At 38.4% G+C, this 22,271-nt stretch overlaps 6 protein-coding genes across 8 annotated transcripts; 2 read left to right on the forward strand and 4 right to left on the reverse strand.

Moving 5' to 3' along the window:
* Window positions 1-724: 724 nt before the first annotated feature.
* Window positions 725-2,543, reverse strand: LOC121904049 (cytochrome c oxidase subunit 6A, mitochondrial). The gene is made up of 3 exons (XM_042421557.1): window positions 2,417-2,543; window positions 1,121-1,263; window positions 725-1,034 (listed from the first exon to the last, which is right to left on the reverse strand). The coding sequence occupies exons 1-3, from the start codon at window positions 2,517-2,519 to the stop codon at window positions 945-947; spliced, it is 336 nt and encodes a 111-aa protein (XP_042277491.1). The 5' UTR covers window positions 2,520-2,543; the 3' UTR covers window positions 725-944.
* Window positions 1,271-6,215, forward strand: asgrl1 (asialoglycoprotein receptor-like 1). Of its 3 annotated transcripts, XM_042421555.1 has the most exons (10): window positions 2,632-2,812; window positions 3,583-3,719; window positions 4,130-4,197; window positions 4,704-4,778; window positions 4,896-4,979; window positions 5,076-5,162; window positions 5,238-5,303; window positions 5,404-5,543; window positions 5,685-5,800; window positions 5,914-6,215. In XM_042421555.1, the coding sequence occupies exons 4-10, from the start codon at window positions 4,706-4,708 to the stop codon at window positions 6,065-6,067; spliced, it is 720 nt and encodes a 239-aa protein (XP_042277489.1). In that variant the 5' UTR covers window positions 2,632-2,812; window positions 3,583-3,719; window positions 4,130-4,197; window positions 4,704-4,705; the 3' UTR covers window positions 6,068-6,215. The 3 variants fall into 3 exon arrangements, with proteins under 3 accessions (XP_042277488.1, XP_042277489.1, XP_042277490.1); XM_042421554.1 differs by lacking the exons at window positions 2,632-2,812; window positions 3,583-3,719 and adding an exon at window positions 1,271-1,986; XM_042421556.1 differs by lacking the exon at window positions 3,583-3,719.
* A 100-nt stretch (window positions 6,216-6,315) lies between these two features.
* On the reverse strand, window positions 6,316-7,590 carry LOC121904653 (phospholipase A2, minor isoenzyme-like). Its single transcript, XM_042422493.1, has 3 exons — window positions 7,388-7,590; window positions 6,796-6,887; window positions 6,316-6,450 (listed from the first exon to the last, which is right to left on the reverse strand). The coding sequence occupies exons 1-3, from the start codon at window positions 7,492-7,494 to the stop codon at window positions 6,371-6,373; spliced, it is 279 nt and encodes a 92-aa protein (XP_042278427.1). The 5' UTR covers window positions 7,495-7,590; the 3' UTR covers window positions 6,316-6,370.
* A 1,159-nt stretch (window positions 7,591-8,749) lies between these two features.
* LOC121904378 (phospholipase A2-like) lies at window positions 8,750-10,239 on the forward strand. Its single transcript, XM_042422091.1, has 4 exons — window positions 8,750-8,892; window positions 9,036-9,189; window positions 9,281-9,408; window positions 10,115-10,239. The coding sequence occupies exons 1-4, from the start codon at window positions 8,853-8,855 to the stop codon at window positions 10,237-10,239; spliced, it is 447 nt and encodes a 148-aa protein (XP_042278025.1). The 5' UTR covers window positions 8,750-8,852.
* Window positions 10,240-11,026: 787 nt separating this feature from the next.
* Window positions 11,027-15,022, reverse strand: prkab1b (protein kinase, AMP-activated, beta 1 non-catalytic subunit, b). Its single transcript, XM_042421281.1, has 8 exons — window positions 14,539-15,022; window positions 14,172-14,308; window positions 12,559-12,728; window positions 12,370-12,463; window positions 12,143-12,257; window positions 11,865-11,998; window positions 11,671-11,739; window positions 11,027-11,242 (listed from the first exon to the last, which is right to left on the reverse strand). Exons 2-8 carry the CDS (start codon window positions 14,289-14,291, stop codon window positions 11,165-11,167), a joined length of 780 nt encoding a protein of 259 aa, XP_042277215.1. The 5' UTR covers window positions 14,292-14,308; window positions 14,539-15,022; the 3' UTR covers window positions 11,027-11,164.
* A 3,446-nt stretch (window positions 15,023-18,468) lies between these two features.
* LOC121904483 (transmembrane protein 233) lies at window positions 18,469-20,955 on the reverse strand. The gene is made up of 3 exons (XM_042422250.1): window positions 20,129-20,955; window positions 19,167-19,301; window positions 18,469-19,071 (listed from the first exon to the last, which is right to left on the reverse strand). Exons 1-3 carry the CDS (start codon window positions 20,396-20,398, stop codon window positions 19,060-19,062), a joined length of 417 nt encoding a protein of 138 aa, XP_042278184.1. The 5' UTR covers window positions 20,399-20,955; the 3' UTR covers window positions 18,469-19,059.
* Between the last annotated feature and the right edge of the window lie 1,316 nt (window positions 20,956-22,271).

Raw genomic sequence — 22,271 nt, forward strand, 5'->3', positions numbered from 1 at the left:
AGCCAAAAAAACGCAGGAACTTATTTGGGATCCATGATGATTTGGGAATGGGATTAAATTTGTAGCAACTCCTGAATTAAGTCAAGATATTTAAGGGTAAGGCTTGTACAGTTTAAAATGTTACATCATCTCTACTGGACCCCGAGTAGGTTACATAGATTTGGTTTAAAACATTCTGGATCCTGCTGGAAATTTAGGGGAAATGAAGGTATGCTGGTACATACGTTGTAGATATGCCCCAAAATCCATCAATTCTGGATGAAGATTTACTGTTATATTGTTAAAACCATAAATGTGCAGTTTGTATTCTGTCCAAAACTTTATATAAAAGGACTGGACTCAGATGGCTATAATGATCAGACAGCAAATCCTTCTTAGGAACTGGGAGACACCTGGACAGCATCCTTTAAAGGACTGGGTGACTGAGTTAGGAAAAGTTGTTGCTTATGAAAGAATGTCTTACAGGATGCACGACAAAATGCACGACAGGCCTGCTTCATAGGTGACATTTGACCATTTGACCCAGCACCAGTGTTACTAATAACTTTAACAATGGTTAAGATCTATTTTCAAGTGCCCCAGTAAGCCATGAGTGTTTCAGTAAGCCAGCAAGCAAGTTTTCCATGGAGAAGCACCTATTCCTTTAAACAATAATTAGAAATTAAAAACCTGGAACACTACATTTACACATGGACAGACAGAAGAAATAAAACATGAACTGAGGTAATAATAATAATAGTTATTTTATTTATGACAGTTCAGTTTAAGCGGACATTCTGTTTAGTGGTCCAGAGCAAAGAAACTATTGGTTCAGGTGCTCAATGATGAGAGCACAGAGGTAAAGGAAAAATGAAAAGGGTAAACTGTGAATGAGAGTGTGGTCCAGTAAGAAATGCAGATGGAGGACTGGTCCCTGTTCCAGTTATGAGGTCTGGAGGGAGGGTTTACTCGTCATGGCCCTCATAGCCATCAGGAAGGGCATTCAAATGTGGGTTGTGGAAAAGGCTTTTGTTGCCATCTCCCCAAGGGAAACGCTGCAAGAACACACAATAAGAAAACACACGATTAAGTAAAAATAATGATCAAAATACTTAAGACTGGAATGTGAATTAAGTCAGACCTTGCTGCGGATGCGGAGGTGAGAGTAAGGGACGAACTCTGGCTGTTCGTGGCTATGCTGCTGCTCTTTCAGGTACATGTTCAACATGCACACACCAACACCAGGAAAGGCGACCACAAAAGTGAGAATCTTCCATGTCCTGGCTGGAGAACAAAGAAATTATGATTCATATAACAAAACGATTACGAATTCAAGGACACAAGGTTTGCCGAGAATAAAGAGGGGAACATAAAATGGGACATGAGAAGATGACGTTTCTTTATGTTGTTTAGAGCATGCATCCCTCCTGCTGACATTAGGCAAGATTTTATGTAATATAACTGTTAGTAGAGCTGCAACGATTAGTCGGGTAACAGAAAATTAATCACCAACTATTTTGATAATCGATTAGGCCTAATGTTTTATAGTCATTTATTGAAGCCCAAATTTTCCGGTTCCAGGTTCTTGAATGTGAAAATTTTCTGGTTTCTTTAGTTTTCTATAACAGTAAATCTTTGGGTTGTGGACAAAACAGGACATTTAAGCTGCATCTTGGGCTTCGCGGAACAGTGATCGCAAATAGTGAAAAATGTTGATCAGAGCCCGAGATGACGTCCTCAAATGACTTGTCATGTCCCGACCGACAGTTCACAACCCAAAAATATTTAGTCTTCTGCTACTGAGGACTGAAGAAAGCAGAAAATGTTCACATTTAAGACGCTGGAATCAGATAACTTGGAGACATGTTTCTTAAAATATGACTTCATTTCAAATATAGCTAGTAGTTTATGATCGAGGCCTGGTCTAATGTGGTCTAGATTGAAAAATATCATTGAAATCGCCCTTCTTTCAGTTTTCATGAGCAAAATGAAAGGATCAACAAATGAGTGAGTTTAAACAGTTTTAAGGCTTTTACTACGACACTTTTTCATAAATGTAAGTAGTGAAACAACGGAGAATCCGCCGCTAAATATCATTATTTGTTTCCCTGACTTTCCCCTTAACCCTGAACTGGACGCTGCGAATCAGAAGCTAACTTCAGTGTCATGTCGCTGCTCCACATTCAAGCCACGTAAATACCAAACTGCAATAAGCTGAAAGACAGACTTTCTGAGTTAACTTACGGGCTGAAGTGACGGTATCTTAAGGTTAGGAAGCGGATGTTTTGAGCAGCTTCTTCTAAATGGTGCCCGCTCAAGGATGTTAAGCTACTGCTAATGCTAACTCTGCAAGGTCACTCTCAAAACTAAACACGCAGTCGTAGAAGAAATTTACATTAAACACAACATGCGGGTCATAATGTGGTGCCATATTTACCTGCTTGTTCGCCGTGGCCGGCAGCAGCAGCAGAGAGCTGACGCCGGGTCTGGGTCAAAGGAGACCTCAGCAACATCTGAGTGAAGCGTCCGAGAGCGGCCATTTTCCTTTCTACTGACGACTGCAGAGACCGGAAGGAATATGTATAGAGAGGTCACGTGAAGGTGACGCACAAATAGCTCTACCGCGTCACTCAGTGGCGAGAGTGTGAACAGCAGAGAGAGACTCAGAAAACTCAAGTTTGATGTTTGATGTGATGGACACAATGTGGAGAAATATAAACCAACACTACAACGCAATGTGGAGTCAGAATATAAATATACATGTACATATTCTGACTCCACATTGAAGAGAAGAAAGAAAGACAAGAACAGATGCATGGATAAGTAACTTTTAGTAAGTAGTAAAGTTTATTTAGTTTGACACCTTTGACACCTGCTTCAGAAGAGTAAAATAGTTAAAAAAAAAAAAAAAAAAAAAGTAAGACCATAAAACAGTAAAAACAAACAAACAAAAAAAACAATAAAACATAAGCAACAAAAGACCTTAAAAACACACAGAATTACAGACACTAGACAGCACGAGGTGTGACAAAGGCCAGTTTGAATAGATGAGTCCTCAGCTGCTTTTTAAAGGCATCAACAGAGACCAAAATCATACATGTATAGAAAGAGTGTTCCACAGTGTCGGAGCCACAACTTCAAATGCACGATCACCTTTTGTTTTCAGTTGAGAGGGAAGGACAACCAGTAAGCCCTGGTCAGAAGACCTCAGTTACCTGCTGGTTTTTAAAAACTTAAAAAAAAATTTTTAAAAAAACATATACAATATGAACATCTACTATATGAAGCATGAAAAAAACTAAAATAAAGGGTATTAAATACTACATCAACATTAATAGTAACTACAAAGTTATTGGGACAAAAATAGTCACAAATAAAGTGACAAGACATAGAAGGTGGCAATAAAAAATAAATATAAAATTTGCACATGACAGAATTACATTTGGTGGTGGGCATATTGTTGTTTGCAGAAGCTTAAATACAGTTGTTGCATTTGTAGCAGCAGAACCAAAGTGTGTAAAGTGTGTGCCTTGTAATGAAAGACAGTTTTGTAAAGGTTAGAGTTGACAATATGACTTATAGTCCAGTTTATTTGTTTTCCAGTTGTTTTGCCCATTTGACAATAGTGATGACTGAAGACGCTGATAGTCCAATAATACTGACAGGCACTGATGTAAAGTCATTGAGTTGTTTCACTAAAGCAATCATGGTATTCCAAGTAATAATCAGCAGGAAACAAGGTGTGTACTGGAGTTAAGGTACATGAATCATTTGTTAAACAAAATTATGTTTTTCAGGCTTTTCTTGCTTTGTGTTATGGGGTTGCAAACAAAATAAGTTGGGAACCACTGTTCTAAGATGCCTGTTTACTCACAGACATACAAACAGGTAATTCAAACATACAATGACAATAAAAAGAAGAAGAAATTCATTTGTGTGGTTTTGTTTAGGTAATTTTGCAATTATCTAGATTCTTAGAGCTTTAGATCAGTGATTACTAGTATTTTACATTATAGGGGATGGAACAAACTCTTACCTATTTCTGCTTATGGAACAGTGGATAATGTTTGATAAAAAAACGAGTAATTGTAGACATTGTAAAAAAAAAACATTTCCAGCAATTGAAATTCAGAAGCGTTTCTCTTTAAAGGGGAGGACTTTCTGTGTTCTCATGGTCAGAGTCCAACCAGAGAGATACAGATATTCTGCTTGATGAAGGTAAGTGATAAACGTTCACTTTATTGGCAAAGTATATTTGTACCTGAAATGTTTTTGTAATTATTATATTCATTATGCATTCCTTAACTGTGTAGATAAACTTATTATAAATCATGTAGGTGTTTCATTTGTGCATGAAACACCTACAGTACAACACCTACAAACTACTATGCACTGAATAAATCAATGAATATATTATTAATTTAAATTTAGCAAAGCATTTAGTGAAATTAGCTGCATTTATTGTGTATTATACAGTTAATCATGGCAGAAGTCATTTTTATTTAGTAAGTTGTTAATAGTTAACATATTTGGCCTGAGAACAAACAAAAGAGATTTTGCTGACCTATTATTTGCCTTGGACATTGAGATCTGAAAATGACTGTAATGACTGTACTTTAAGATTTTTTTTAAGTTGCTATTGCAGCCAGAAACAATATCAGTTTTTACTAACAGCATTAAAGAGTCTGAAGATCCCTTTTCCACACAAATCGGATCTCTTTCAGTGATGGAGTCTCAGTATCACCAGTTTGAGACTAACAGCTCTCTGCATGGAGAGCCGAAAATGACTATACAAGGAGGTAAAATAATAATAATAATATATATAATAAATAATATATACATGTAATTTGATTTTGATTTAATCATTTCAAATGTCACCTTAAACTATGAAAAGAAACATCTGGCCTTATTTATAGGCATGAGGAGGGTAGTTGTTTCTGCTCTCTATGGCGTCCTGGTGCTGCTGCTCTTAATTCTGCTGATGGTAACTGGGATAAAATGTAAGACTTCAAACACGCCACTCTCTGGTAAAGCTGCCTCAATTAATAGTTTTCACATGATTTATCTTATTATATAACATTTTTCTTTTTTCAAAGTCTCCCAGTTAAACAAGGAAGTCACTGAAGTCAAACTTCACCTTGAGAGAATCAGCCATAGAATACCGACTTCATCGTCCAGTTCAGGTAATATATAATCACATGTTAATTATATTACTTGATATAATGATGCAGCCATAAAATTGACTTTTTTTCTTGTAGCTTCCAAAGCTGAAGGTGGAACAACTGTGCAGGATGTCCTTTTACAGAAACTTGTCCCAGTTAGAGGTGAACACTGAATACTTAAATACTGAATACAATAAAATCATTGTTCAGGGTTTTTTTCTCACTCAGCATGTTTGACCTGTCTTAACCTTCATCAAACCAGGAACGTGTGGGGAAGGATGGGTGTCTTTCCACACCAGCTGCTACCTGCTGTCTACCACCGCTGTGACCTGGAGCAAAGCGGAGGAGCAGTGCCGGGCACACGGGGCACACCTGGTGGTTCTGAACAACGTGGAAGAACTGGTGAAGTTTAAGTTTGCACCAGCTGGTCTCCAGTAGAGCTGTCCACTGGCTATGATTGTACATAGGGTGCTGATAAGGAACACACATACAGAGCATAATATTTCTTAAAAATAAACTGTTGCTATTTTATTTTATTTCTAGGACTACATTTCAAAAATTGTTGACATCAAGTATAACTATTGGATTGGACTTGTGGAGCGAGAACATGAGGGCCACTGGAGCTGGGTGGATGGGACTGACTTCAATTCAACCCCAACGTAAGAAAAGTGTGAAGCTATAATGATTGCAAAAAGCACAAACCAAGTGATTGGGAAGTCATCACTACAGGTAACATAATTTGTTTTTTCCTCCTTCCTCTGTGTGTGCTCAGGTTCTGGGATGATGGTCAGCCTGACAACTGGGACTACAGGATAAATGGAGAGGACTGCGGGCAGCTCCACGCTTCTCCAATACGCAAACGCAAGCTGTGGAACGACGCAGATTGTAACCTGCCGTACAAGTACATCTGTGAAAAAAGGGCATGAGAGAGAGAATCTCTCTAAGCTGCTGAGCCTTCACAAACAAGAAAATTTGTTGGAAAAAGATGAATACACTCAAGACTGATAGAAATGATGTTTCTGATAGTTTGTAATTAAGATGCAAACATGGGCTGAAAGTTGCATAATCACCTGTGAGGATTTTGATAGATAATAAAACAATAATTATGAATGCAGTGACACTTGCTCTCTCTTTATTTATTTTTTAAATAAAGATTCACTCTTCAGCGTTGGTGTGTTTCTCCTGCCTGCGTATCCTCAGCTTACTTGCAGCGGTCATTGGGGTCTTCATTACTGTCTGCCTTTGTGATGCACATTGGCTGCTTTCAGGTCACACTCACAGATGAACTTCTCACAGGAATCAATGTCATCTAAATGACAAAGACAGAAGAGTGATGGAGAAAGATGGGACATAAGAGAAAAAAAAATAGGCAGGAGATTAAAATTTTTATCCAGTGAGTTCCCCTTCATGTGTGTATTTTTTTATTTTTGCCGAGAGAACACATATGAGGCTGGAAAGAGTTTAGCTTCTGATCACAAAGACGGTGAATGATTTGATTTTGTTTATTATTATAAACAAGACCAATAAAGTTCCTTGTGTGTTTTACAAAATGCACTTAATATACTGCAACCTACTGTTATGTAATCACAGAAAACTCAGCTCCGGGTGATACCGGGTAAAAGCAGCTGTGGGTTGATGATAATGTTGCACTCACTCAGACAGGTGACAGGTGTTGCTGGCCTTGTCACAGCTGTAGCTCTATAATTCAGTGTAGCTGTTGTCCAAGATGGGAAACCATTCATCATGCTGCATATGGCATCAAAACGAGATTAATGTTTATATTCAATAAATCAAGTTGACAAAAATCACAGTTTGTTGAGGTTCAGTTTCATCATCTCTTGAGTTTTTTGGGACAATTCATCAAGACAAAAAAAACATAAAGTGGTATCAGAACAGTTTTATAAGAATTACACCCTATGAAAACTCCACAAGATGATTTTTTGTTTCAGTGCTTTGAGCAGCACATACAAAATTCCATCCACCTCCATTGTCTTGGAGAGACAGCAGGAGTCTCAGAGGCTGATATCTCAAAACCTCTCCACATAAAACTACTTACATGCTCAGACACCATTAGAGGTAAGTCAGAAAGTGTGTTTCTTTGTGTGTGTTTCTTTAAATTTGATTGAACTAAGAGATAGGGGACCTGAAGAACCAGAAGCACGATGCAGAACAGTGCACAGGATGACACAGACAACATTAACAGACACCACCAAATCCAACAGTGTTTCCTTATTGAAGTTCTTTACCTGTCAAGCTCATCATCAGGTGTACCAGAGCCTCCCAGTCCACAGTAGCAGCTGTAGTTGGTGTAGTCCATTACAGGCCAGCTGTCAAGTACAGTGCAGAGGATCATGGCCCTGAACTGCCACAGAGCTCAGTAACCCAGCACTAAGAGACACAGTGGAGACATCTCAGACAAAACTAGTTCACATCTCAAAAAGTGTCTTCTCATGAAATCAAGATGTCCCTGATGTTGATCAATCAGAAACGCAAAACCCCTCTAAGCAGTCCTATAAACTGGAGGTTTTCTGGCAAAAGACGTCATTTAAAATTCAGTAAAATAAACGAGTGTTGAGCACTCTCAGGCACGGAGTGTTTCAGATGCATCTTGCAGGTTTAGATGTGGGGTAAAGCTATAGGCTTACAGTATATTCACTGCTGACCTTGAGAGGCGGTACTTTTTGACCAATTGCCACAAGTCTCCTAATCTCTTACTCTATAAATTATGCAAACATGTGTATGTACTCTGACACATATGCATACAGTATACATACACAGTTCACATTGTGAAAAATCATTTTTTCAGTTGCATTACATATTGTTTCCTTTCGTGTTGAGTAATGTTGAGTAGTGGGAGTGATGTCCAGCGGGAAGTCGTGGGAACTGTGGCAAGTGTTAGCTATTTACACAGCTGTGTGTTGGAAAGTTATTTCAAAAACATGAAAATGCAAACCTTTGTGAGTACATAGTAAACAGAAAGAAAAGAACAAGCTGTCTAAGAGTATTTGATTAGGAACATGCCCAAAAAGTCCATGGGACTGAAATCTGTCCATGTGTATTTCCTGTGCATAACCATGACATTAAAATTAAGACCAGCAGCATTAAAAAAAAAAAAAAAAACATGAAGTAAAAAGTGAAGATAAAACTATTTGTCTGTCAGTCAGCCATTGAAGAGTTGAGACATTATTGTTCCTACGTTGTATATCAGACCTAATTCATTGATGATTGGATAGCTGATCTGCAGTGACATTTAAAGGGCACCGGTGGAGGTTGTGGAATATACTGATTATATTCCTGCTTGCTCATTACAGGTAATGCTCAACACAAAATCAGTTACCAGACAATATAAAATAAAAGGAAAAAGGCTCAAGCTGTCAGTCTTCTTGTTCCTTTTTATTGCTTTTTCTTACAGATGTTTCAAAATGAGAGGAGCTCACAATTGTCTGCCTGGTCTTACAGGCTGATAAAATGTTTTACACTTGTACCTGAAGGTATCAAGTGAATGTTCATGTAAAAGTTGTTCTTTAAAACATACATTCTTTAAAACAACTACATTTCAGGTAGAAAATCCACCATCCATAAGAACTTTTATCAAGTAAGCCCTTATTTAAAGTTCCCACCCCCTTGTTTGCCTCCTATCTCTAGTTTTCTCTCACCTCCTGTCCTATAAGAGCAAGCTCCACCAAATTACATTATTTTCTGACTGTAGCCATGAATGTGACAACTCCTCTGCTGCTGCTGCTTCTTACTGGTACGACCTTTAAAAAAGGAAAGGTTGCTATTTGTAGCTCTTCTGGGTGTATCATTTTTGTTGTTTGTTTGTTAAGGATATTCTTTTCCTCTTGATCCTGTTCATTTTAAAGTGTATTTGGCTGCCTTGCATATTTTTATCAGTTTGTACAGTGAGCGGTGCGCCACCAAAGGCCTTATGGCAGTTTGGGATGATGATCGAGTGCGCCCAGCCTGGTATTAGCTCTCTGAAGTATAGCGATTACGGCTGCTGGTGCGGCTTCGGTGGCAGAGGAACCCCTGTGGATGAAGTGGACATGTAGGAAGACATCATTTACCAAGTTTGCTTTCCAGTTTTCATGTTAAACAAACTGTATGAAAGTTGGGACTTTTTTTAATTGTGTTTTTAGGTGCTGTTACGTCCATGATAAGTGCTATGAAAGAAGCAGAAAGGTTCCTGGATGCACAGCCATCGCTGACCTTCCCTACATTCTGGCTTACGATTTCACCTGCTCAAATCAACAAGTGACCTGCTCAGGTGGGACTGTGACTGCACTAAACTAAAGACACTTTGACACCAGGTTCACACACTCATCTGGGCGTCAAAATCAACTATTTTTTTAAAATAACTTTAAAGCTCTTCTCTGGTGAAATACAAAGACTTAAATTTGAAATGTTCTGGGATGACACCGGCAAGAATTGGACATTTAATTTCAATTTTTAATTCTAACTTTGGTAAGAAATTCATTTAACACTGCCTGTATAGCCACAAAAACATCCAGTGTTTTCCTCACAATGTGAACACAGAGCAGGTCAGAAGGCTGAGGTGTATTGATGAATCTAGGTTCAGTATTTTAATTTTAAAAACAACATTCAAGGCCTTTTTTAAAAATATTTCTCTAAAATTAACAAACTTTTAATTGATTTTCAGGCCTTTTGGAGCCCTGCTGAGAGTATTCATGCAACAGCAGACTGTATCTTTACTGTGAACACAGAAAACCAAACAAGGCTGCATTTGTGGCCCAGTGTGTGCACGCTGTATAAATATATATCTACTGCATATAGACACAGCCAGGGTTTGAGGTTTGATCCCCAACTGAGTGTACCTAAACTCAAAACAGTACAGTGGAGCTCTGTGACTTTCTTTCACCTTGAGTTTCATGTTTTAAGTGTGTTTCATGTTTATATTTTTTTATAATTGAGCAGCTTTGGACTCATGTCATGACTCATATCTGTCTCTGCAGCTACCAACAATAAGTGCCAGGCTGCTGTGTGTGAGTGCGATCGGGTGGCGGCTCACTGCTTTGCTCAGAACACGTACAACCCTGAGAACAGGAACCTGGATCCCAAAGTCCACTGTGCCAACTGAGTTATATAACCAGGAACAAAAAAAACACACAACATGTTCAAGCCAGAACATATTCCTTTTCAATTTTTTTTTAATTTTTCATAATTTTTAAACAAAACATGATGCAAAAGAAGTTTGTTTATGTACAGGCTTCAGTTGAAAATAAAATAATAAGAGTGAGCATCTTATAGTGTTGTGTTTCGGTTGAATTTTACTGTCCTTGTGTCTGTTTGCTCATGTATGGAGACTTTATGCATCAGAGGTTGCAGCTGTGCTCCTCTCACCAGTTTTCTGTTTCCATTCACAGTTTCTTACAATTCCAGGGCAATCAAATATGTACATATTTAATTCAACTTTGGCTTTGGTTTGAGGTGGCTATTTGTTTCTTGGATTGTATTTGTCTAGTTGAAAAGACAGCTTTAGATAAGAGTTTTGATTAAATCTTTAACACAGAGCTTTGTATGAATGTAACCAAGGGCAAAAGTTAAAGAACACCGTGTTGATATGTATTTGAATATTTGCTTGTGAGTCTTTGTTTGGGCAGGTTTACACTTGTGCATCATGTGTTTGGTCTCTCATATCTCTAAAAATCTATTAACAATTCTGGGTCAAGTAAGGTTGGAATGAAAAGATCGACAGCATCCAGCGGTTATTCTCATTTCTCACGGAGATTCTGGTTAACGCTGACTGATCATAAGAAGAAAGCTTTAGGTTGCAGTTATATGGTTGAATCAACTTTGACTAAAATAGTCACAACGTGATTAGAATTTGAGATTACAGGATGGTAAAAAAACAGCTTGAGCAAATGTTTAAAACTGATATCAGAAAGATATTTATGTTGACTTTCAACAGAGCAGTTCAAGTAGCAGCTTTGTGCAACAACAGAAGAAACACATCAAAATGAATATTATTTCAAAACAGAGAGGCTGGATCACGGCTTTGTGGATTATATCGGCTTGTAGAGAAGAGTGGTCACATACTTCTTTTTGTATCGGTGTGTTGCACTGAGAACCATCACGCCATCCTGAAACACAGTGACAAGTCAAGTATTTAGGTACACATGAGGGTTAAATAGAGAAAAAAAATTATAGATTACATTAAAAAAATGTTCAAATTATTGTGATTTTTGGCTATGAAATTTTGAGATACAGCATTAACACTTTGGATAATTATAGAAATGAGTGAAAGTAGTTTGCTTTACCACAGAAAATGAGGGAAAGTCATTGTATAACTGATTTTAGATTCAAGATAAAGACACTGTAGTTTACAGTAACATCACTGATGATTTATGTCTTTTCAAGAAAGCTGTACAACATTTTATGGCATATGCATGAAATGCTGCACATGATGTTTATAAAGTTTTTATAAGCATACATATAATACAGTAAACATATGAGTTTCCCCCTCATCTCACTGTGAGGGACCACACTTAAAAAGCTGACATGCTGTTACCTTGATGGAGAGGGCGTACAGGTGATTGAGCATCACGTGGTTTGGCTCTGGAAGGAGTGTCGGGTCACACTGGTGAGGGTGAAGATTCAAAAGCAGAATTCATGTTACTAAATGAACTGCTGCAGCGGCAGGTTTCTACAGTGATGCGTACCATTAAAAATGAGCGTGTGTCGCAGCATCAAGGAGCTACTTACAGAGATCCCGGTGTCCTTGTTGAGCAGCACTTGCAGCAGGTGAGGAGGTAAGATTGGAGGATGTTTGATCTTGTCTTCTGTCTTGATTACGTATGCATCCTGTTGGTAGGGGCCAGGAGGGGAACTGGACAAGTCTGGGAAAGAATGATCACATTAACGCTACACTAATATAGGCTCAAATCAATGTACAGTATTCTCCAGATGCATAGACATTGTTCAAACTCTTTATTTGGTGAACTTAGTCTTATCCAGCTTTACCCAACGGTGTCACATCGTACCTGAGATGTCTGCAGAATCCTGTGAGTCGATCTTCAGGGCATCAAAGACTTCAAAGTCTGTTCTCTTCACCTGGATGACGTTATTGACTGTCCCAGTTTTAGATGTCATCACGGCCTGGGAGAGAGTGATGCGGTAAAAGGTGAGAAGAGACATTTGTGGCAACAGGAAAAAAAATAAGACCACATTGGTGACATCTTTTCTCTCTAAAATGTAAGTTTTCACTTACCCCAGTTGGATCCAAGGTCCACTGACCGTCTACACAGAACTTGTACTGGTGCTCTCCCTCCGGCAGGTCCACAATAGCCACAAAGTTTTTCTGACTGTGTTTGAGAGACAACCGTGCGTGACATTTTCATCAGCAGACACAGCTCAAGCATGTAATTTCTTGTGAAGCATCCTGCATGAGACAAATTACCTTTTGTTGAGCGGGATCTTGGTGGCCCAGTTGTTAAAAGAGCCGGACACAAAGACTTCTTTCGCGCCTCCCGACCATCTGAACACAGTTGGCCTGGCCTGTGTTGGACTTTTGTTGTCACTCTCCAGGTCCTGCTGCCAGGCCAGAAACTCCTGTATTTCCTGCGGAGCCTGGATAGCATGATATCAATGTATTGTTGCCATGTTAATGAGAGCAGCTTCAGCCTCTACTCCCCAACACAACACATCCTGACTGAATGACCTGCTGAGAGGGAGCAGTAGATGAAGCAGAGTCTTTTGTGTGTTTGTATGCTTTTTTTTTAAATGTTCATTTTCTTGCAAACTTTATCATTTAAACTTATCTATGTTTGTCCTCATTTTATGAGCAGCAGACGATACATAAGGTCCTTGGAATTTTGGTACATCTGTCTGGAGATTTTGGTAAGTTGGATGAATCTAAATCTGCTTGTTATGGTAGCTAAACCTTTCAACTCAATATATATAATAGATTGGGTGTATTGTTTTTAAGATGAAGACATGGTGCTTGTCCTGTATATAAGCTGTAATTCATTGGTCTGGTGGTTTTGTGTGTTTTTTGCCCTTTACCAACGATTTCATCTTACTGCCTATTTTACAAGACTCACTATCAGCTTTCCCTTTCTGGCAGCGAGCTTCATTTCATTTCAATGTTAAAATTGAAATTAATTATCCACCACAGTAAAAATGATGCTGCCTATGTTTTTAGTCAAGGTTACTCTTTTACTGTTTGCTTGTTCAGTTCAGTTCACCAGGGACGGTTTTATAAACACTTCCTGTTCTTCTTCATTTCCTGTCTGTTTAATACAACCCGTATTTGCTTATTGTTTGCATTCCAGGTTTGATTTCCCTGACAGCATACAGCGTGCAAACACAATCCTCTCTGGTAGCTGACTCTCAAATGTCAGGTGTTGGAACTTCTCCCAAACACCTGAATGCACCAACATGCTTTATAGGACAATGATGTAATAATGTAAAGTTTTTTAAGTCTTTTGTAACCTTCACCAGACAGATAGATACATCAAAAAGTTAAAAAAAAAATTTAAAAAAATGCCATTTTCTATTTGTAAAGCGTTTTGCATTTTTGCCTTGAAAGAGTTTCTTCAGTTCCTTTTATCACATGAGCCATTTTTTTGAGCTGCTCCTCTCCTAAATGTTGTTTAGAGCACAGGATCTTTGTTCAGTTTTACATCACATAAAACAACTTTGATAAAAACAACTTTGACCAAAACAAAAAATAAATTAATAAAAGCAATTAAAAGTGTTTGTGAGGGCTTATCTCGCAAATTTCAAATTTTGGTATTAATGTGAAGTATTGCACCATTCTTAATAAATGTGCCAAAAATATGAAAAGGTAGCACATCTCAAGGAGAACAAAATACTAACATTTCACTTGTTTATGTCTCACATCACAATAGAATAAATAAATGTGCTAAAACATGGGAAACACTGGTAGGGTCCTTTAAGTTCTCATCTCATCCAGTCCAGCGTTAATATTAACAGGATATATCTGATTTTGAAGCCTACAGACGACTGTATGACTCTGCAACACAAGTGTTGATATAAATTTGACATCACCTTAGTATCTTCTCTCTGGAAAAGGTCTGCGTCTTCACTGCTGTCCATCAGGATGTTGGGACGTGCCTCTTTCCCTCCTTGCTGACCCCCGCTGGCCCTGTCGCTGTTGCTGTTCCCCATTTTGTTGGCATTAAACACTGCAACACACACACATCATCAACAGGTCAGTATCTCCACACATATGCTGAGACATCCAGGGCCCTGTCCCCCAGTGGTCCCTGGACTGACCACCAGGGGCCCTTATGGGGCTCCAAATGGCAAAAGCATTGAAGTAGAAGGCTACATTTCACTGCTGCTTTAACAGGAAGTTTCCTTTTTCTCTGCAGAGCTGTGAGAGCGTACAACATCAAAACATCATTATACCCACCAAAATCTTCTCAGAGGGGTTCAGGAGGCTGTAGTCTTATCAAACTGAGGTCTCTGGTCTACTGTTCATCTGTTTGTAGCTTTTGGGTGTAGAAAAACAATCTGTTGTCCTGATCGTTGTTGTTTCCGTCTTTGAACTGCAGAAGTTTTTCTCTCGAACTGAAAAAACTAACATGAGGCGGAGTGGCTTTAGCTTTGTCCTCCTTTTTCTGTGTATTTCTGTATTTACTCTCCTGTGTTCAGCTGTACTGAACGCGTTTTCGCCATTTCATGGCAACTTCAGTTGTCTTGTAAAGAAAAACACACCTCTTCCGCCTCCCGTCCTCAGCTCAGGGAGAGTTAAAGTTTAACCCGGTTGTTGCCAGCTGTTTGGTCCCAACGTCAACGGCTCATTTGGTTCAGTGTTTCCAACTAATTTGGTCTGTGAGCCATTAAAATAAAGTAAAGTCTACGTGGGACCATCGTCACATGTTGCATTGTTTGCAAGTTAAATGGCCGATTATTGTCTTGATTCATCGGCTAACCATTTTGTCCACAAAATGCCGGATAATAGTGAAAAATATTGGTTAAAGTTCCCGACAGTTCAAAGTTACATCTTCAAAAGTCTGGTTTTGTCTGATTAACTACCCAAAACCCAAAGATTCAGTTTATCATCATGACTCACAAAGAAAAGCATTAAATCGTCACATCTGAGAAGCTGAAACAAGCTGATTTTTTACGTTTGCTTTTAAAAAGTAATAAAACGATTCTTCAATTATCAAAATAGTTATTGATTAATCTCTGAGTAATTGATTAATCGACTAATTGATTAATTGACTGACCTCGCAGCTCTAGAAAAATGACTTATTTTGTTTTATTTGAATAACTTTTAGAGGCTTGTGGAGATAAAATACAGAAATTCACAAGAAATAAAGCAAAAATAGTGGAAAGCTTGAAAAAAAAAAAAAAATCACAATTTTCATCATCTCCAACCCCTTTGATTAATCCAGCAACCCCTTGTAGGGGTCCTGACTCCCAGGTTGGAAACCACTGATTCAGATGGAAACTGTGTTTTCAGACATAGATATCTGAGTTTTAATCGTACATTAAGTGCAAAGCTGTCAGTAAATATTAATCTAACAGTCAAACTTCCAGCTTTGATTATGAAAAGAACAAAAATACTCAATAATATGAAAAAAAACATTCATGATCTAAATGTTTTAATTCTAAAGGATTCGAGGAGCAAACGCAAAACAAAACAAACTATATAAACACAAACTTAATATAGAGACATACTTTAAACTATCCAAGTGAGTATTTAGCCCAGATCAGTGGTTCCCAACCTGAGGGTCGAGGGCCCACTAAAGGGTCACACAATAAATCTAAGAGTCATGAGACAATTAACAGGAAAGGTGAGTAGAAACAATTGCTCCAAAAAATTAAATTTCTTTTTTTCAGATATTGCTGTAATGTTTGCTGTTTTCTTTCAAATGATCACCTCTTCAGGCCACTGAAATTACTCAAATAACTCACTAGATGACTCTCAAAACTATAGGCTGTCATATTTTTAATCCTATATGGGATACACATAAACAAACACATTTTGTTTACCAAAAAGTCATTCCTGGATAAAGTTACCTATAGTGACATTATTATGAGTGGTGTTACTTAGACGCCAGAGAGGTCAAACTCCCTGTTACACCTCCTATAAACAAAATGTATACAAAGCAGATACAGAGCATACGAAAATCCATGTTTTACAGCTGAGTATCTGAGGCCTAAAACAGAAGTAATCATCATCATTGTTTTCTGAAATTAAAAATCATTTTTATAGTCATATAAGTCATGAAGTATAAAGGCGATAAAATAATGTTGAGTATGTTTTTTGGACTGTTAAAGTGTAGAGTGCACAGAACAGAACATCAAAGTTAAAATGTGTCCCTGAAGTTAATAACGTCTACATATTCATTTTGACTATATTGGTCTGTATATTTGTGATTTTTTCATGTATAGTATTTTTGTGTGACTGTAAAGCAGGTAAAAAGCAGGTGGCCATAGTGAGTATGGCCTTTTAAGATTTCTGCAGCTCAGCAAAAGAATGTCTTTGTACAGTATCAGTACAGTCTGATTTCTCTCAGGTGTTCTCACGGCTATCCGGTTTCATGTAATTCACATATCTACAGCCTGTAACTGAACACTCTCAAAATAAAAAGACAGAGTCATCAGTATTCCAGTGTTGAGAAAGGTCACCCATTTCCTCTCAGGATTAGAGAACAGTACACGTAATCACAATTTCTGTCCGTGCTTAGTCGTCAGAAGGAAAAGCAGCATTTTAATTTCAGTTAAGGACTTTGTTTTTCTACTTGACTTAACTGTTGCATAAAGCTGAAGATTGACTTTAAAAAGTGAGCCATTTCAAAAGATATATATATATTTAATTTACTTTGATGAGCCAGAAAATTTTTGAATTTCTCTCTCCAAATTAATAAAAATCAGTAAGGTTACATTTTGAAGTTCCTTCCCTCTGTGTTATGAAGTTAGAGGACAAACCCACAGAGAGAGGGATGAATGACACATGTCACCACGGCTGCTGTTTTCATCCTCTGCAGGTGTGCAATTCCTCTGTCTGTCCACAATGTTACAGCTTGGAACACACAAAAAGAAAAAAGAAAATTCATATTTTACAGAAACATTCAGCTGATTACCAGCAACCTGATGTCCAGTTGTAGTTAGTCAACATGCTGTATATCAGTAACAACAACAAACTGAACATTTGTTCCCCAGATTTTACATATTAAATCACCAAAAAGACATTATTTTAGATTAAATATCTGCACAGTTCTTGCACTGATTAAAAAAAATAATCAGCAGAACTTTACTACATTCCCAGAAATTCTCCACTGGTGCCTGAAACCTGCAGGACACATTCAAATTGAACTTGTGTCTATAACATCAGCATGGGTAATTCACCATCTGACAGACGAGAACATGATGAATTTCAGGTCCAGGTCATAGTTAAGGTCCTAGCCCCCTCTACTGGCTCTCCCTGGAGGATCATGACACATTCCCAGGTCAAATATGTAATCTCTACGGTGTGTTCTTGCAGGACAAGGTCCCATGTCTTCTCCACATTCTCAAGACACATGCAGAGCGGCTGTGCAGACTCATGACTCCTCTTGTATCCTCGCAAGATTTAAGAGCTGGCCCAACAGAAAGATGTCAGAGTCTTTGAACTCCTCCACAGAGAGCATGCTGAATGGGTCAGCAGCTCCTTGATCTGCTGAACTATATCTCCAATCAAGTTCTGCAGGTATCTAAGCCTGCAGAGAGCAAGGCCCATCCTGCCCTGCTTGAGTTGTCTGAGCGTTCAGCACAAGGAGTCCTCCTTCTACAGCTGGCGTCCAACAACAGCAAACTTTTGGCCACAACTCCAAGCACATACTCAAGCAAAAGAGGCTTTCAACATTCAACTCAGATTCCATGTGCCCTTTCCCCACTGTCCAGGAAGAGCTGATGATTCAGCACGTAGGAGCTTCTGCTTGACATTTGTAATTCACCCTGACTACATTTTTGAGGTTTACCACAGCTGTAACAGCAGCTTCTCCTGTCATCTCATCCAGCTCACTAGCAGGTGGTGATCACTTGACATCTCTGCTCTTTACTTATTGATTACTGTCCAAACATGGTGGGCACTACAGATGAAAAAAAGAGGAAGTGTGCACCACTAACAAGGCAACTCCAGAGTCATGAGGATTTATACACCCGTTGACCACAAAAAAGTGGAGATTAAACATTTATTTTCTCTGAAATTAGTGTGCTGGATCCCAGTGCAGCCTGAAGATTAATGCTATTTTTAGCCTTGTTAAACAGTGTTAATATTAGAGATCAGAGCACATGATCTCTCAGACCAGCAAACTGCAAGAGTTGTCAAAGATGGGAGTAAAGTGAGACCAGCGAGTGAGGAAGAGCTGGTAGCTCATAATTCATTTTCATTTTATGTCAGTATCTAACTTTAAAGTGATCTATCAGATTGCATTTGTAGTTTTGCTTTGTGAAAGTGATTTTCTTTTATTTTAGACTTTATCTACACAACATGTACATTAACCAGAGAAATATTTCATTCATATTCCTCTGCTTGGAATTGGCAATGTTAGATTACAAGTCAGTTATCAATATTTACACATTATAACTAATGGGTTTTGTAAAACAGTCCATTATAGGCCTTAAGTTACAAAGGTGTAACACATGAGCCTCACTTTTCAGGGCAGTGAAAGCATTTTAGGGTCCTCTTTATGATCTTTGCATAATTATTTCTACCACCGTGCAATTGTAAAAATGGTAACAAATTGTGTCGCAATATAATGAACACAGCAGCTGAAACCAAGATGTGTTCAGTCATGTTCAGAGTCTGCCAGCTCTTACGAAACCTCCAGAGCTGTTGATGACAGGAGCCAAGGAGAGCTCCTCTTCTTCTCATGGAGCTGATCTCTCCATCACAGAGTTCACTCTGCTCCACTTCCACTATGCCTTCCTCCTCATGTGGTCAAAGCAGATGCTGTGGAGTTGAGAGGAAAATCATACTTGAAACCTTTAGCTTTCTGGGGGAGGGGGGGGTAGAATGTGTGTGTCACACATCTGGTGCATTTGTACCGAAGTGAAGTGCACAATGATGTATGCAGCAATGATCATGAAGCCAATGAGGAAAGAAGCGATCCCCAGGTGGAGGGCTTTCTGACCCAGCCGCTTAGAGCCTTCGTAGTCCTCCTCATCGTGGCTCTTTTGGGCCTACGGTGTGAGGGAAAAATCAAGTTCAGTTTTATGACATCTGCTCTGCAGCCTTGTGCAGCTTGGTGGGTGGAAGTTTGAATCCCACTGAGGCAGCAGCAATGCTGACAACATGTGTCCACATTTAAGACCTGCATTGGCAGGTGTCATTTTCATCTGTTGTAAACATTTAGAAAGAAATGATTCACCGCCTTGCTTTGCATCCATGTTTTGCTCCCTGCACCTGCCTTTCTTGTTATCTGTAATTCATATTTGTATTGAAGCCAAGGTCCTTAGTTATGGGAAAACAGTGGATTGCTGTTGCTTACAAGGCTCATCTTGTTACTCACAGTTACAACAACGCAACAGCTGCTGTTGGCGCGTCAACTCTTCACAAGTTTGTTTGCCTCCTCTCAGACAACTCAGAGACTTGGGACAAATCTAAATGTGTTGACCTTATCTAATACTCAAACCTCATTAAACTGTTGCAGGAAGACCCGCAACCTGACTTTCACGTATTTAAACACAAATGATGTAAAAGATAATTGTGTAGAACATTACTGTTAGCAGTTACAAACATGGTTTGGGTCTATTTCTGTATCTTATTAGATTATGTGTAATTAGATGTAGATTTAACAGTCATTTGTGGCTACTTTGCTTGATAAAAAAATAGAAAAAAGACACATGTTCTGTGATGTAAATATTCATATGTCATGTCCATTGTTTACTGATTTCTATGCACTGAATGCAAACAATAAAACCTCACAAAACATCGCTGGAAGTATCTTATGCTGCAACTATTCATAAATAGAAACCAGACATGCGCATTCATCCCCCAGCTGACTCACCAGCACAGAGAAAACCAGCGCCACAATATTGATTGGCCATGCAGGGCAGAAACAGGTGAACATGGTGAGACAGAGGTAGTTCCTCAGAGGGGGGACCTCTTGAGCCTCCCGGTTCCTCAGGAGGTCAGCGCCCCCGTCCAGGGAGGGCTTAGTTTTCATGACGGTCTGCAGCGTCCCCTGAGACATTAAAATCAGAGAGGTGAAGCAGAGTGCTGCTGAGACACCGGGAGACCGGAGGCGGAGGCAGGGGAGGGGAGGCAATGGAGCCATGATGATGGAAGAGAGAAATCAGCCAGCAGAGAGATATGAGAGGGACACAGAAGCAGTCTGAGAGGACAGAGGACTCAGGCCAGCAGACAGATTAAGTGAATGCTGCTGTCACTTAAAACAGAATGGATGAAAATAGAGGGACATTTTACTGGTTTATACGGTAAAGAATCAGAGTCAGCGATGGAAAAAGTTACTTAAGTAAGTGTCAATACACCATGTAAAAACACTCTATTACAAGCATAAGTCATGCATTCAAAAATCCTACTTAAAAGAAGTATTATGAGCTAAATATACTTGAAGTATCCACAGTAAAAGTACTTGAAAAATGGTCTCTGTGATTGATTAGATAGTTGATACTGATGCATCAATGTGTAAGCAGTATTTCACTGTTGTAGCTGGTCGAGGGGGAGCTAACTACTTTATATACAGTTCTCAAGTTTAGTCCAGTGTTTTCCAACCTAGGGGTCAGTGTTCCTCCATAAGGTCAAAAGACAAATCTAAGGGGTCATGTGATGATTAATTGAGTGGGAAAAAGGAAGAAAAAAGTTCTCATACACAAATTTGTACTCATCTTTTTTTAATCTTTTCCTTTTTGGTGAATATATTAGATAATCTTGCCTCTTTGGGCCTTGAAATAGCTGTTTAAATGAAACCATCTGAGAAGTTTAGAGGGGAAATCTCTCTTTGATGTAACTGCAATCAACTCATCTGACTGACATCTGAAACGTGACAAGAGGCCCCAAAGACACTGCTTTTTTTGTAAGTGGTCATAAGCCAAAAAGTTTGGAAACAACTGATTTAACAACTGATTTAATATTTGACTAGTAACTATAGCTGTAAAATACATGTATAGGACTCAAAAGTATAATATTTCTTTCTGAAATGTAGCGGCGTAGAAGCATTAAGTAGCTTAGAAGGACTAAAATACAAGTACCCCAAAATTGTATTTAAGTACAGAGTAAATGTACTACTTATTCCACCAATGTGTTATGTCTTTAGTTTACACGCAGTTATACAAAAACAACAAATTTCTTCCAACGTGGGAACTTTTAGCTCAGAGAGAAAAAAAGACATCTTTATCATTGCAGTTTGTCTCATTCCAGTTGTGGAAAGTAACTTCAGTAGATCCTTCCTGCTTTATACTTTTACTCCATTGCATTTCAGAGGTAAATATATTGTACACTTTACTGCATTTATTTGACAACTGTAGTGACTAGATTGAGACTGAATAGATGCAGATTAGGATCATTTTTATATCATCATTTTATGAAGCCCTGCTATAGATTAAAGTGCTCAACAATAGATAAAAATAGTTCAAATTAGATTCACCCACAATCAGCTACACTAAAATGCTAAAATGTTAATTAATGTTCATCAGATAAGAATAATCCAATATGACATGCATGAGTTGTTTTACTTTTGATACTTTAAGTATATTTTGTTGATAATAGATAAGTAAATTTGAATATGGGAATTTATAGAGTATTTTTACATTGACTTATTGCTACTTTAACTTAAGTAAAACATCTTAACTCTTCTTCCATTGCTGTCATTCATTCACCTAAGACATTCGGGTGTGGGAAAAAAGGTCAAAAAGGACACATGAGTGGAATGTTTTAAAATAATTTATTAGGAATTTTAAAAAGTTTTTTTTCCCAAAGGAATAAACATGACAGGAAAAAGAAAATCAGAAAAGGTTACAGTGTTGACAAGATTGTTATTTTTCAGTGAACACAGCATCAAAGTATGAACTACCATGGTAGCCCGCAGCAGTGTGAGCAAAGTGTATCAAAATGTAAAACCTGGTATTTCATAGATCGCAAGTGCTTCGTTCTTAAGCTAACATTCGAAGGAAAACACTTTTATCGTGGTC

Source organism: Thunnus maccoyii, chromosome 9, assembly GCF_910596095.1.
Source record: "Thunnus maccoyii chromosome 9, fThuMac1.1, whole genome shotgun sequence".
Classification (NCBI taxonomy): domain Eukaryota; kingdom Metazoa; phylum Chordata; class Actinopteri; order Scombriformes; family Scombridae; genus Thunnus; species Thunnus maccoyii.

Bases quoted from the DNA above. Each gene is read 5' to 3' on its own strand.
- LOC121904049 (XM_042421557.1), bottom strand. From the start codon at position 2,519: ATGGCCGCTCTCGGACGCTTCACTCAGATGTTGCTGAGGTCTCCTTTG. The intron at 1,264-2,416 runs GTAAATATGGCA...TTTGTTCTCCAG, and splicing joins CGGCCACGGCGAACAAGCAG to CCAGGACATGGAAGATTCTC. The intron at 1,035-1,120 runs GTCTGACTTAAT...GTGTTCTTGCAG, and splicing joins ACCTCCGCATCCGCAGCAAG to CGTTTCCCTTGGGGAGATGG.
- asgrl1 (XM_042421554.1), top strand. From the start codon at position 1,907: ATGTGGTCTAGATTGAAAAATATCATTGAAATCGCCCTTCTTTCAGTT. The intron at 4,198-4,703 runs GTAAGTGATAAA...GATCTCTTTCAG, and splicing joins AGATATTCTGCTTGATGAAG to TGATGGAGTCTCAGTATCAC. The intron at 4,980-5,075 runs GTAAGACTTCAA...CTTTTTTCAAAG, and splicing joins GATGGTAACTGGGATAAAAT to TCTCCCAGTTAAACAAGGAA.
- prkab1b (XM_042421281.1), bottom strand. From the start codon at position 14,291: ATGGGGAACAGCAACAGCGACAGGGCCAGCGGGGGTCAGCAAGGAGGG. The intron at 12,729-14,171 runs GTGATGTCAAAT...CATGCTATCCAG, and splicing joins TCCAGAGAGAAGATACTAAG to GCTCCGCAGGAAATACAGGA. The intron at 12,258-12,369 runs GTAAGTGAAAAC...ACTCTCTCCCAG, and splicing joins GGACCTTGGATCCAACTGGG to GCCGTGATGACATCTAAAAC.
- LOC121904653 (XM_042422493.1), bottom strand. From the start codon at position 7,494: ATGATCCTCTGCACTGTACTTGACAGCTGGCCTGTAATGGACTACACC. The intron at 6,888-7,387 runs GTAAAGAACTTC...TGCCATATGCAG, and splicing joins CCTGATGATGAGCTTGACAG to CATGATGAATGGTTTCCCAT. The intron at 6,451-6,795 runs GTGAGTGCAACA...TTTGTCATTTAG, and splicing joins AACACCTGTCACCTGTCTGA to ATGACATTGATTCCTGTGAG.
- LOC121904378 (XM_042422091.1), top strand. From the start codon at position 8,853: ATGAATGTGACAACTCCTCTGCTGCTGCTGCTTCTTACTG. The intron at 9,190-9,280 runs GTAGGAAGACAT...TTGTGTTTTTAG, and splicing joins CCTGTGGATGAAGTGGACAT to GTGCTGTTACGTCCATGATA. The intron at 9,409-10,114 runs GTGGGACTGTGA...CTGTCTCTGCAG, and splicing joins TCAACAAGTGACCTGCTCAG to CTACCAACAATAAGTGCCAG.
- LOC121904483 (XM_042422250.1), bottom strand. From the start codon at position 20,398: ATGGCTCCATTGCCTCCCCTCCCCTGCCTCCGCCTCCGGTCTCCCGGT. The intron at 19,302-20,128 runs GTGAGTCAGCTG...CTCACACCGTAG, and splicing joins CGCTGGTTTTCTCTGTGCTG to GCCCAAAAGAGCCACGATGA.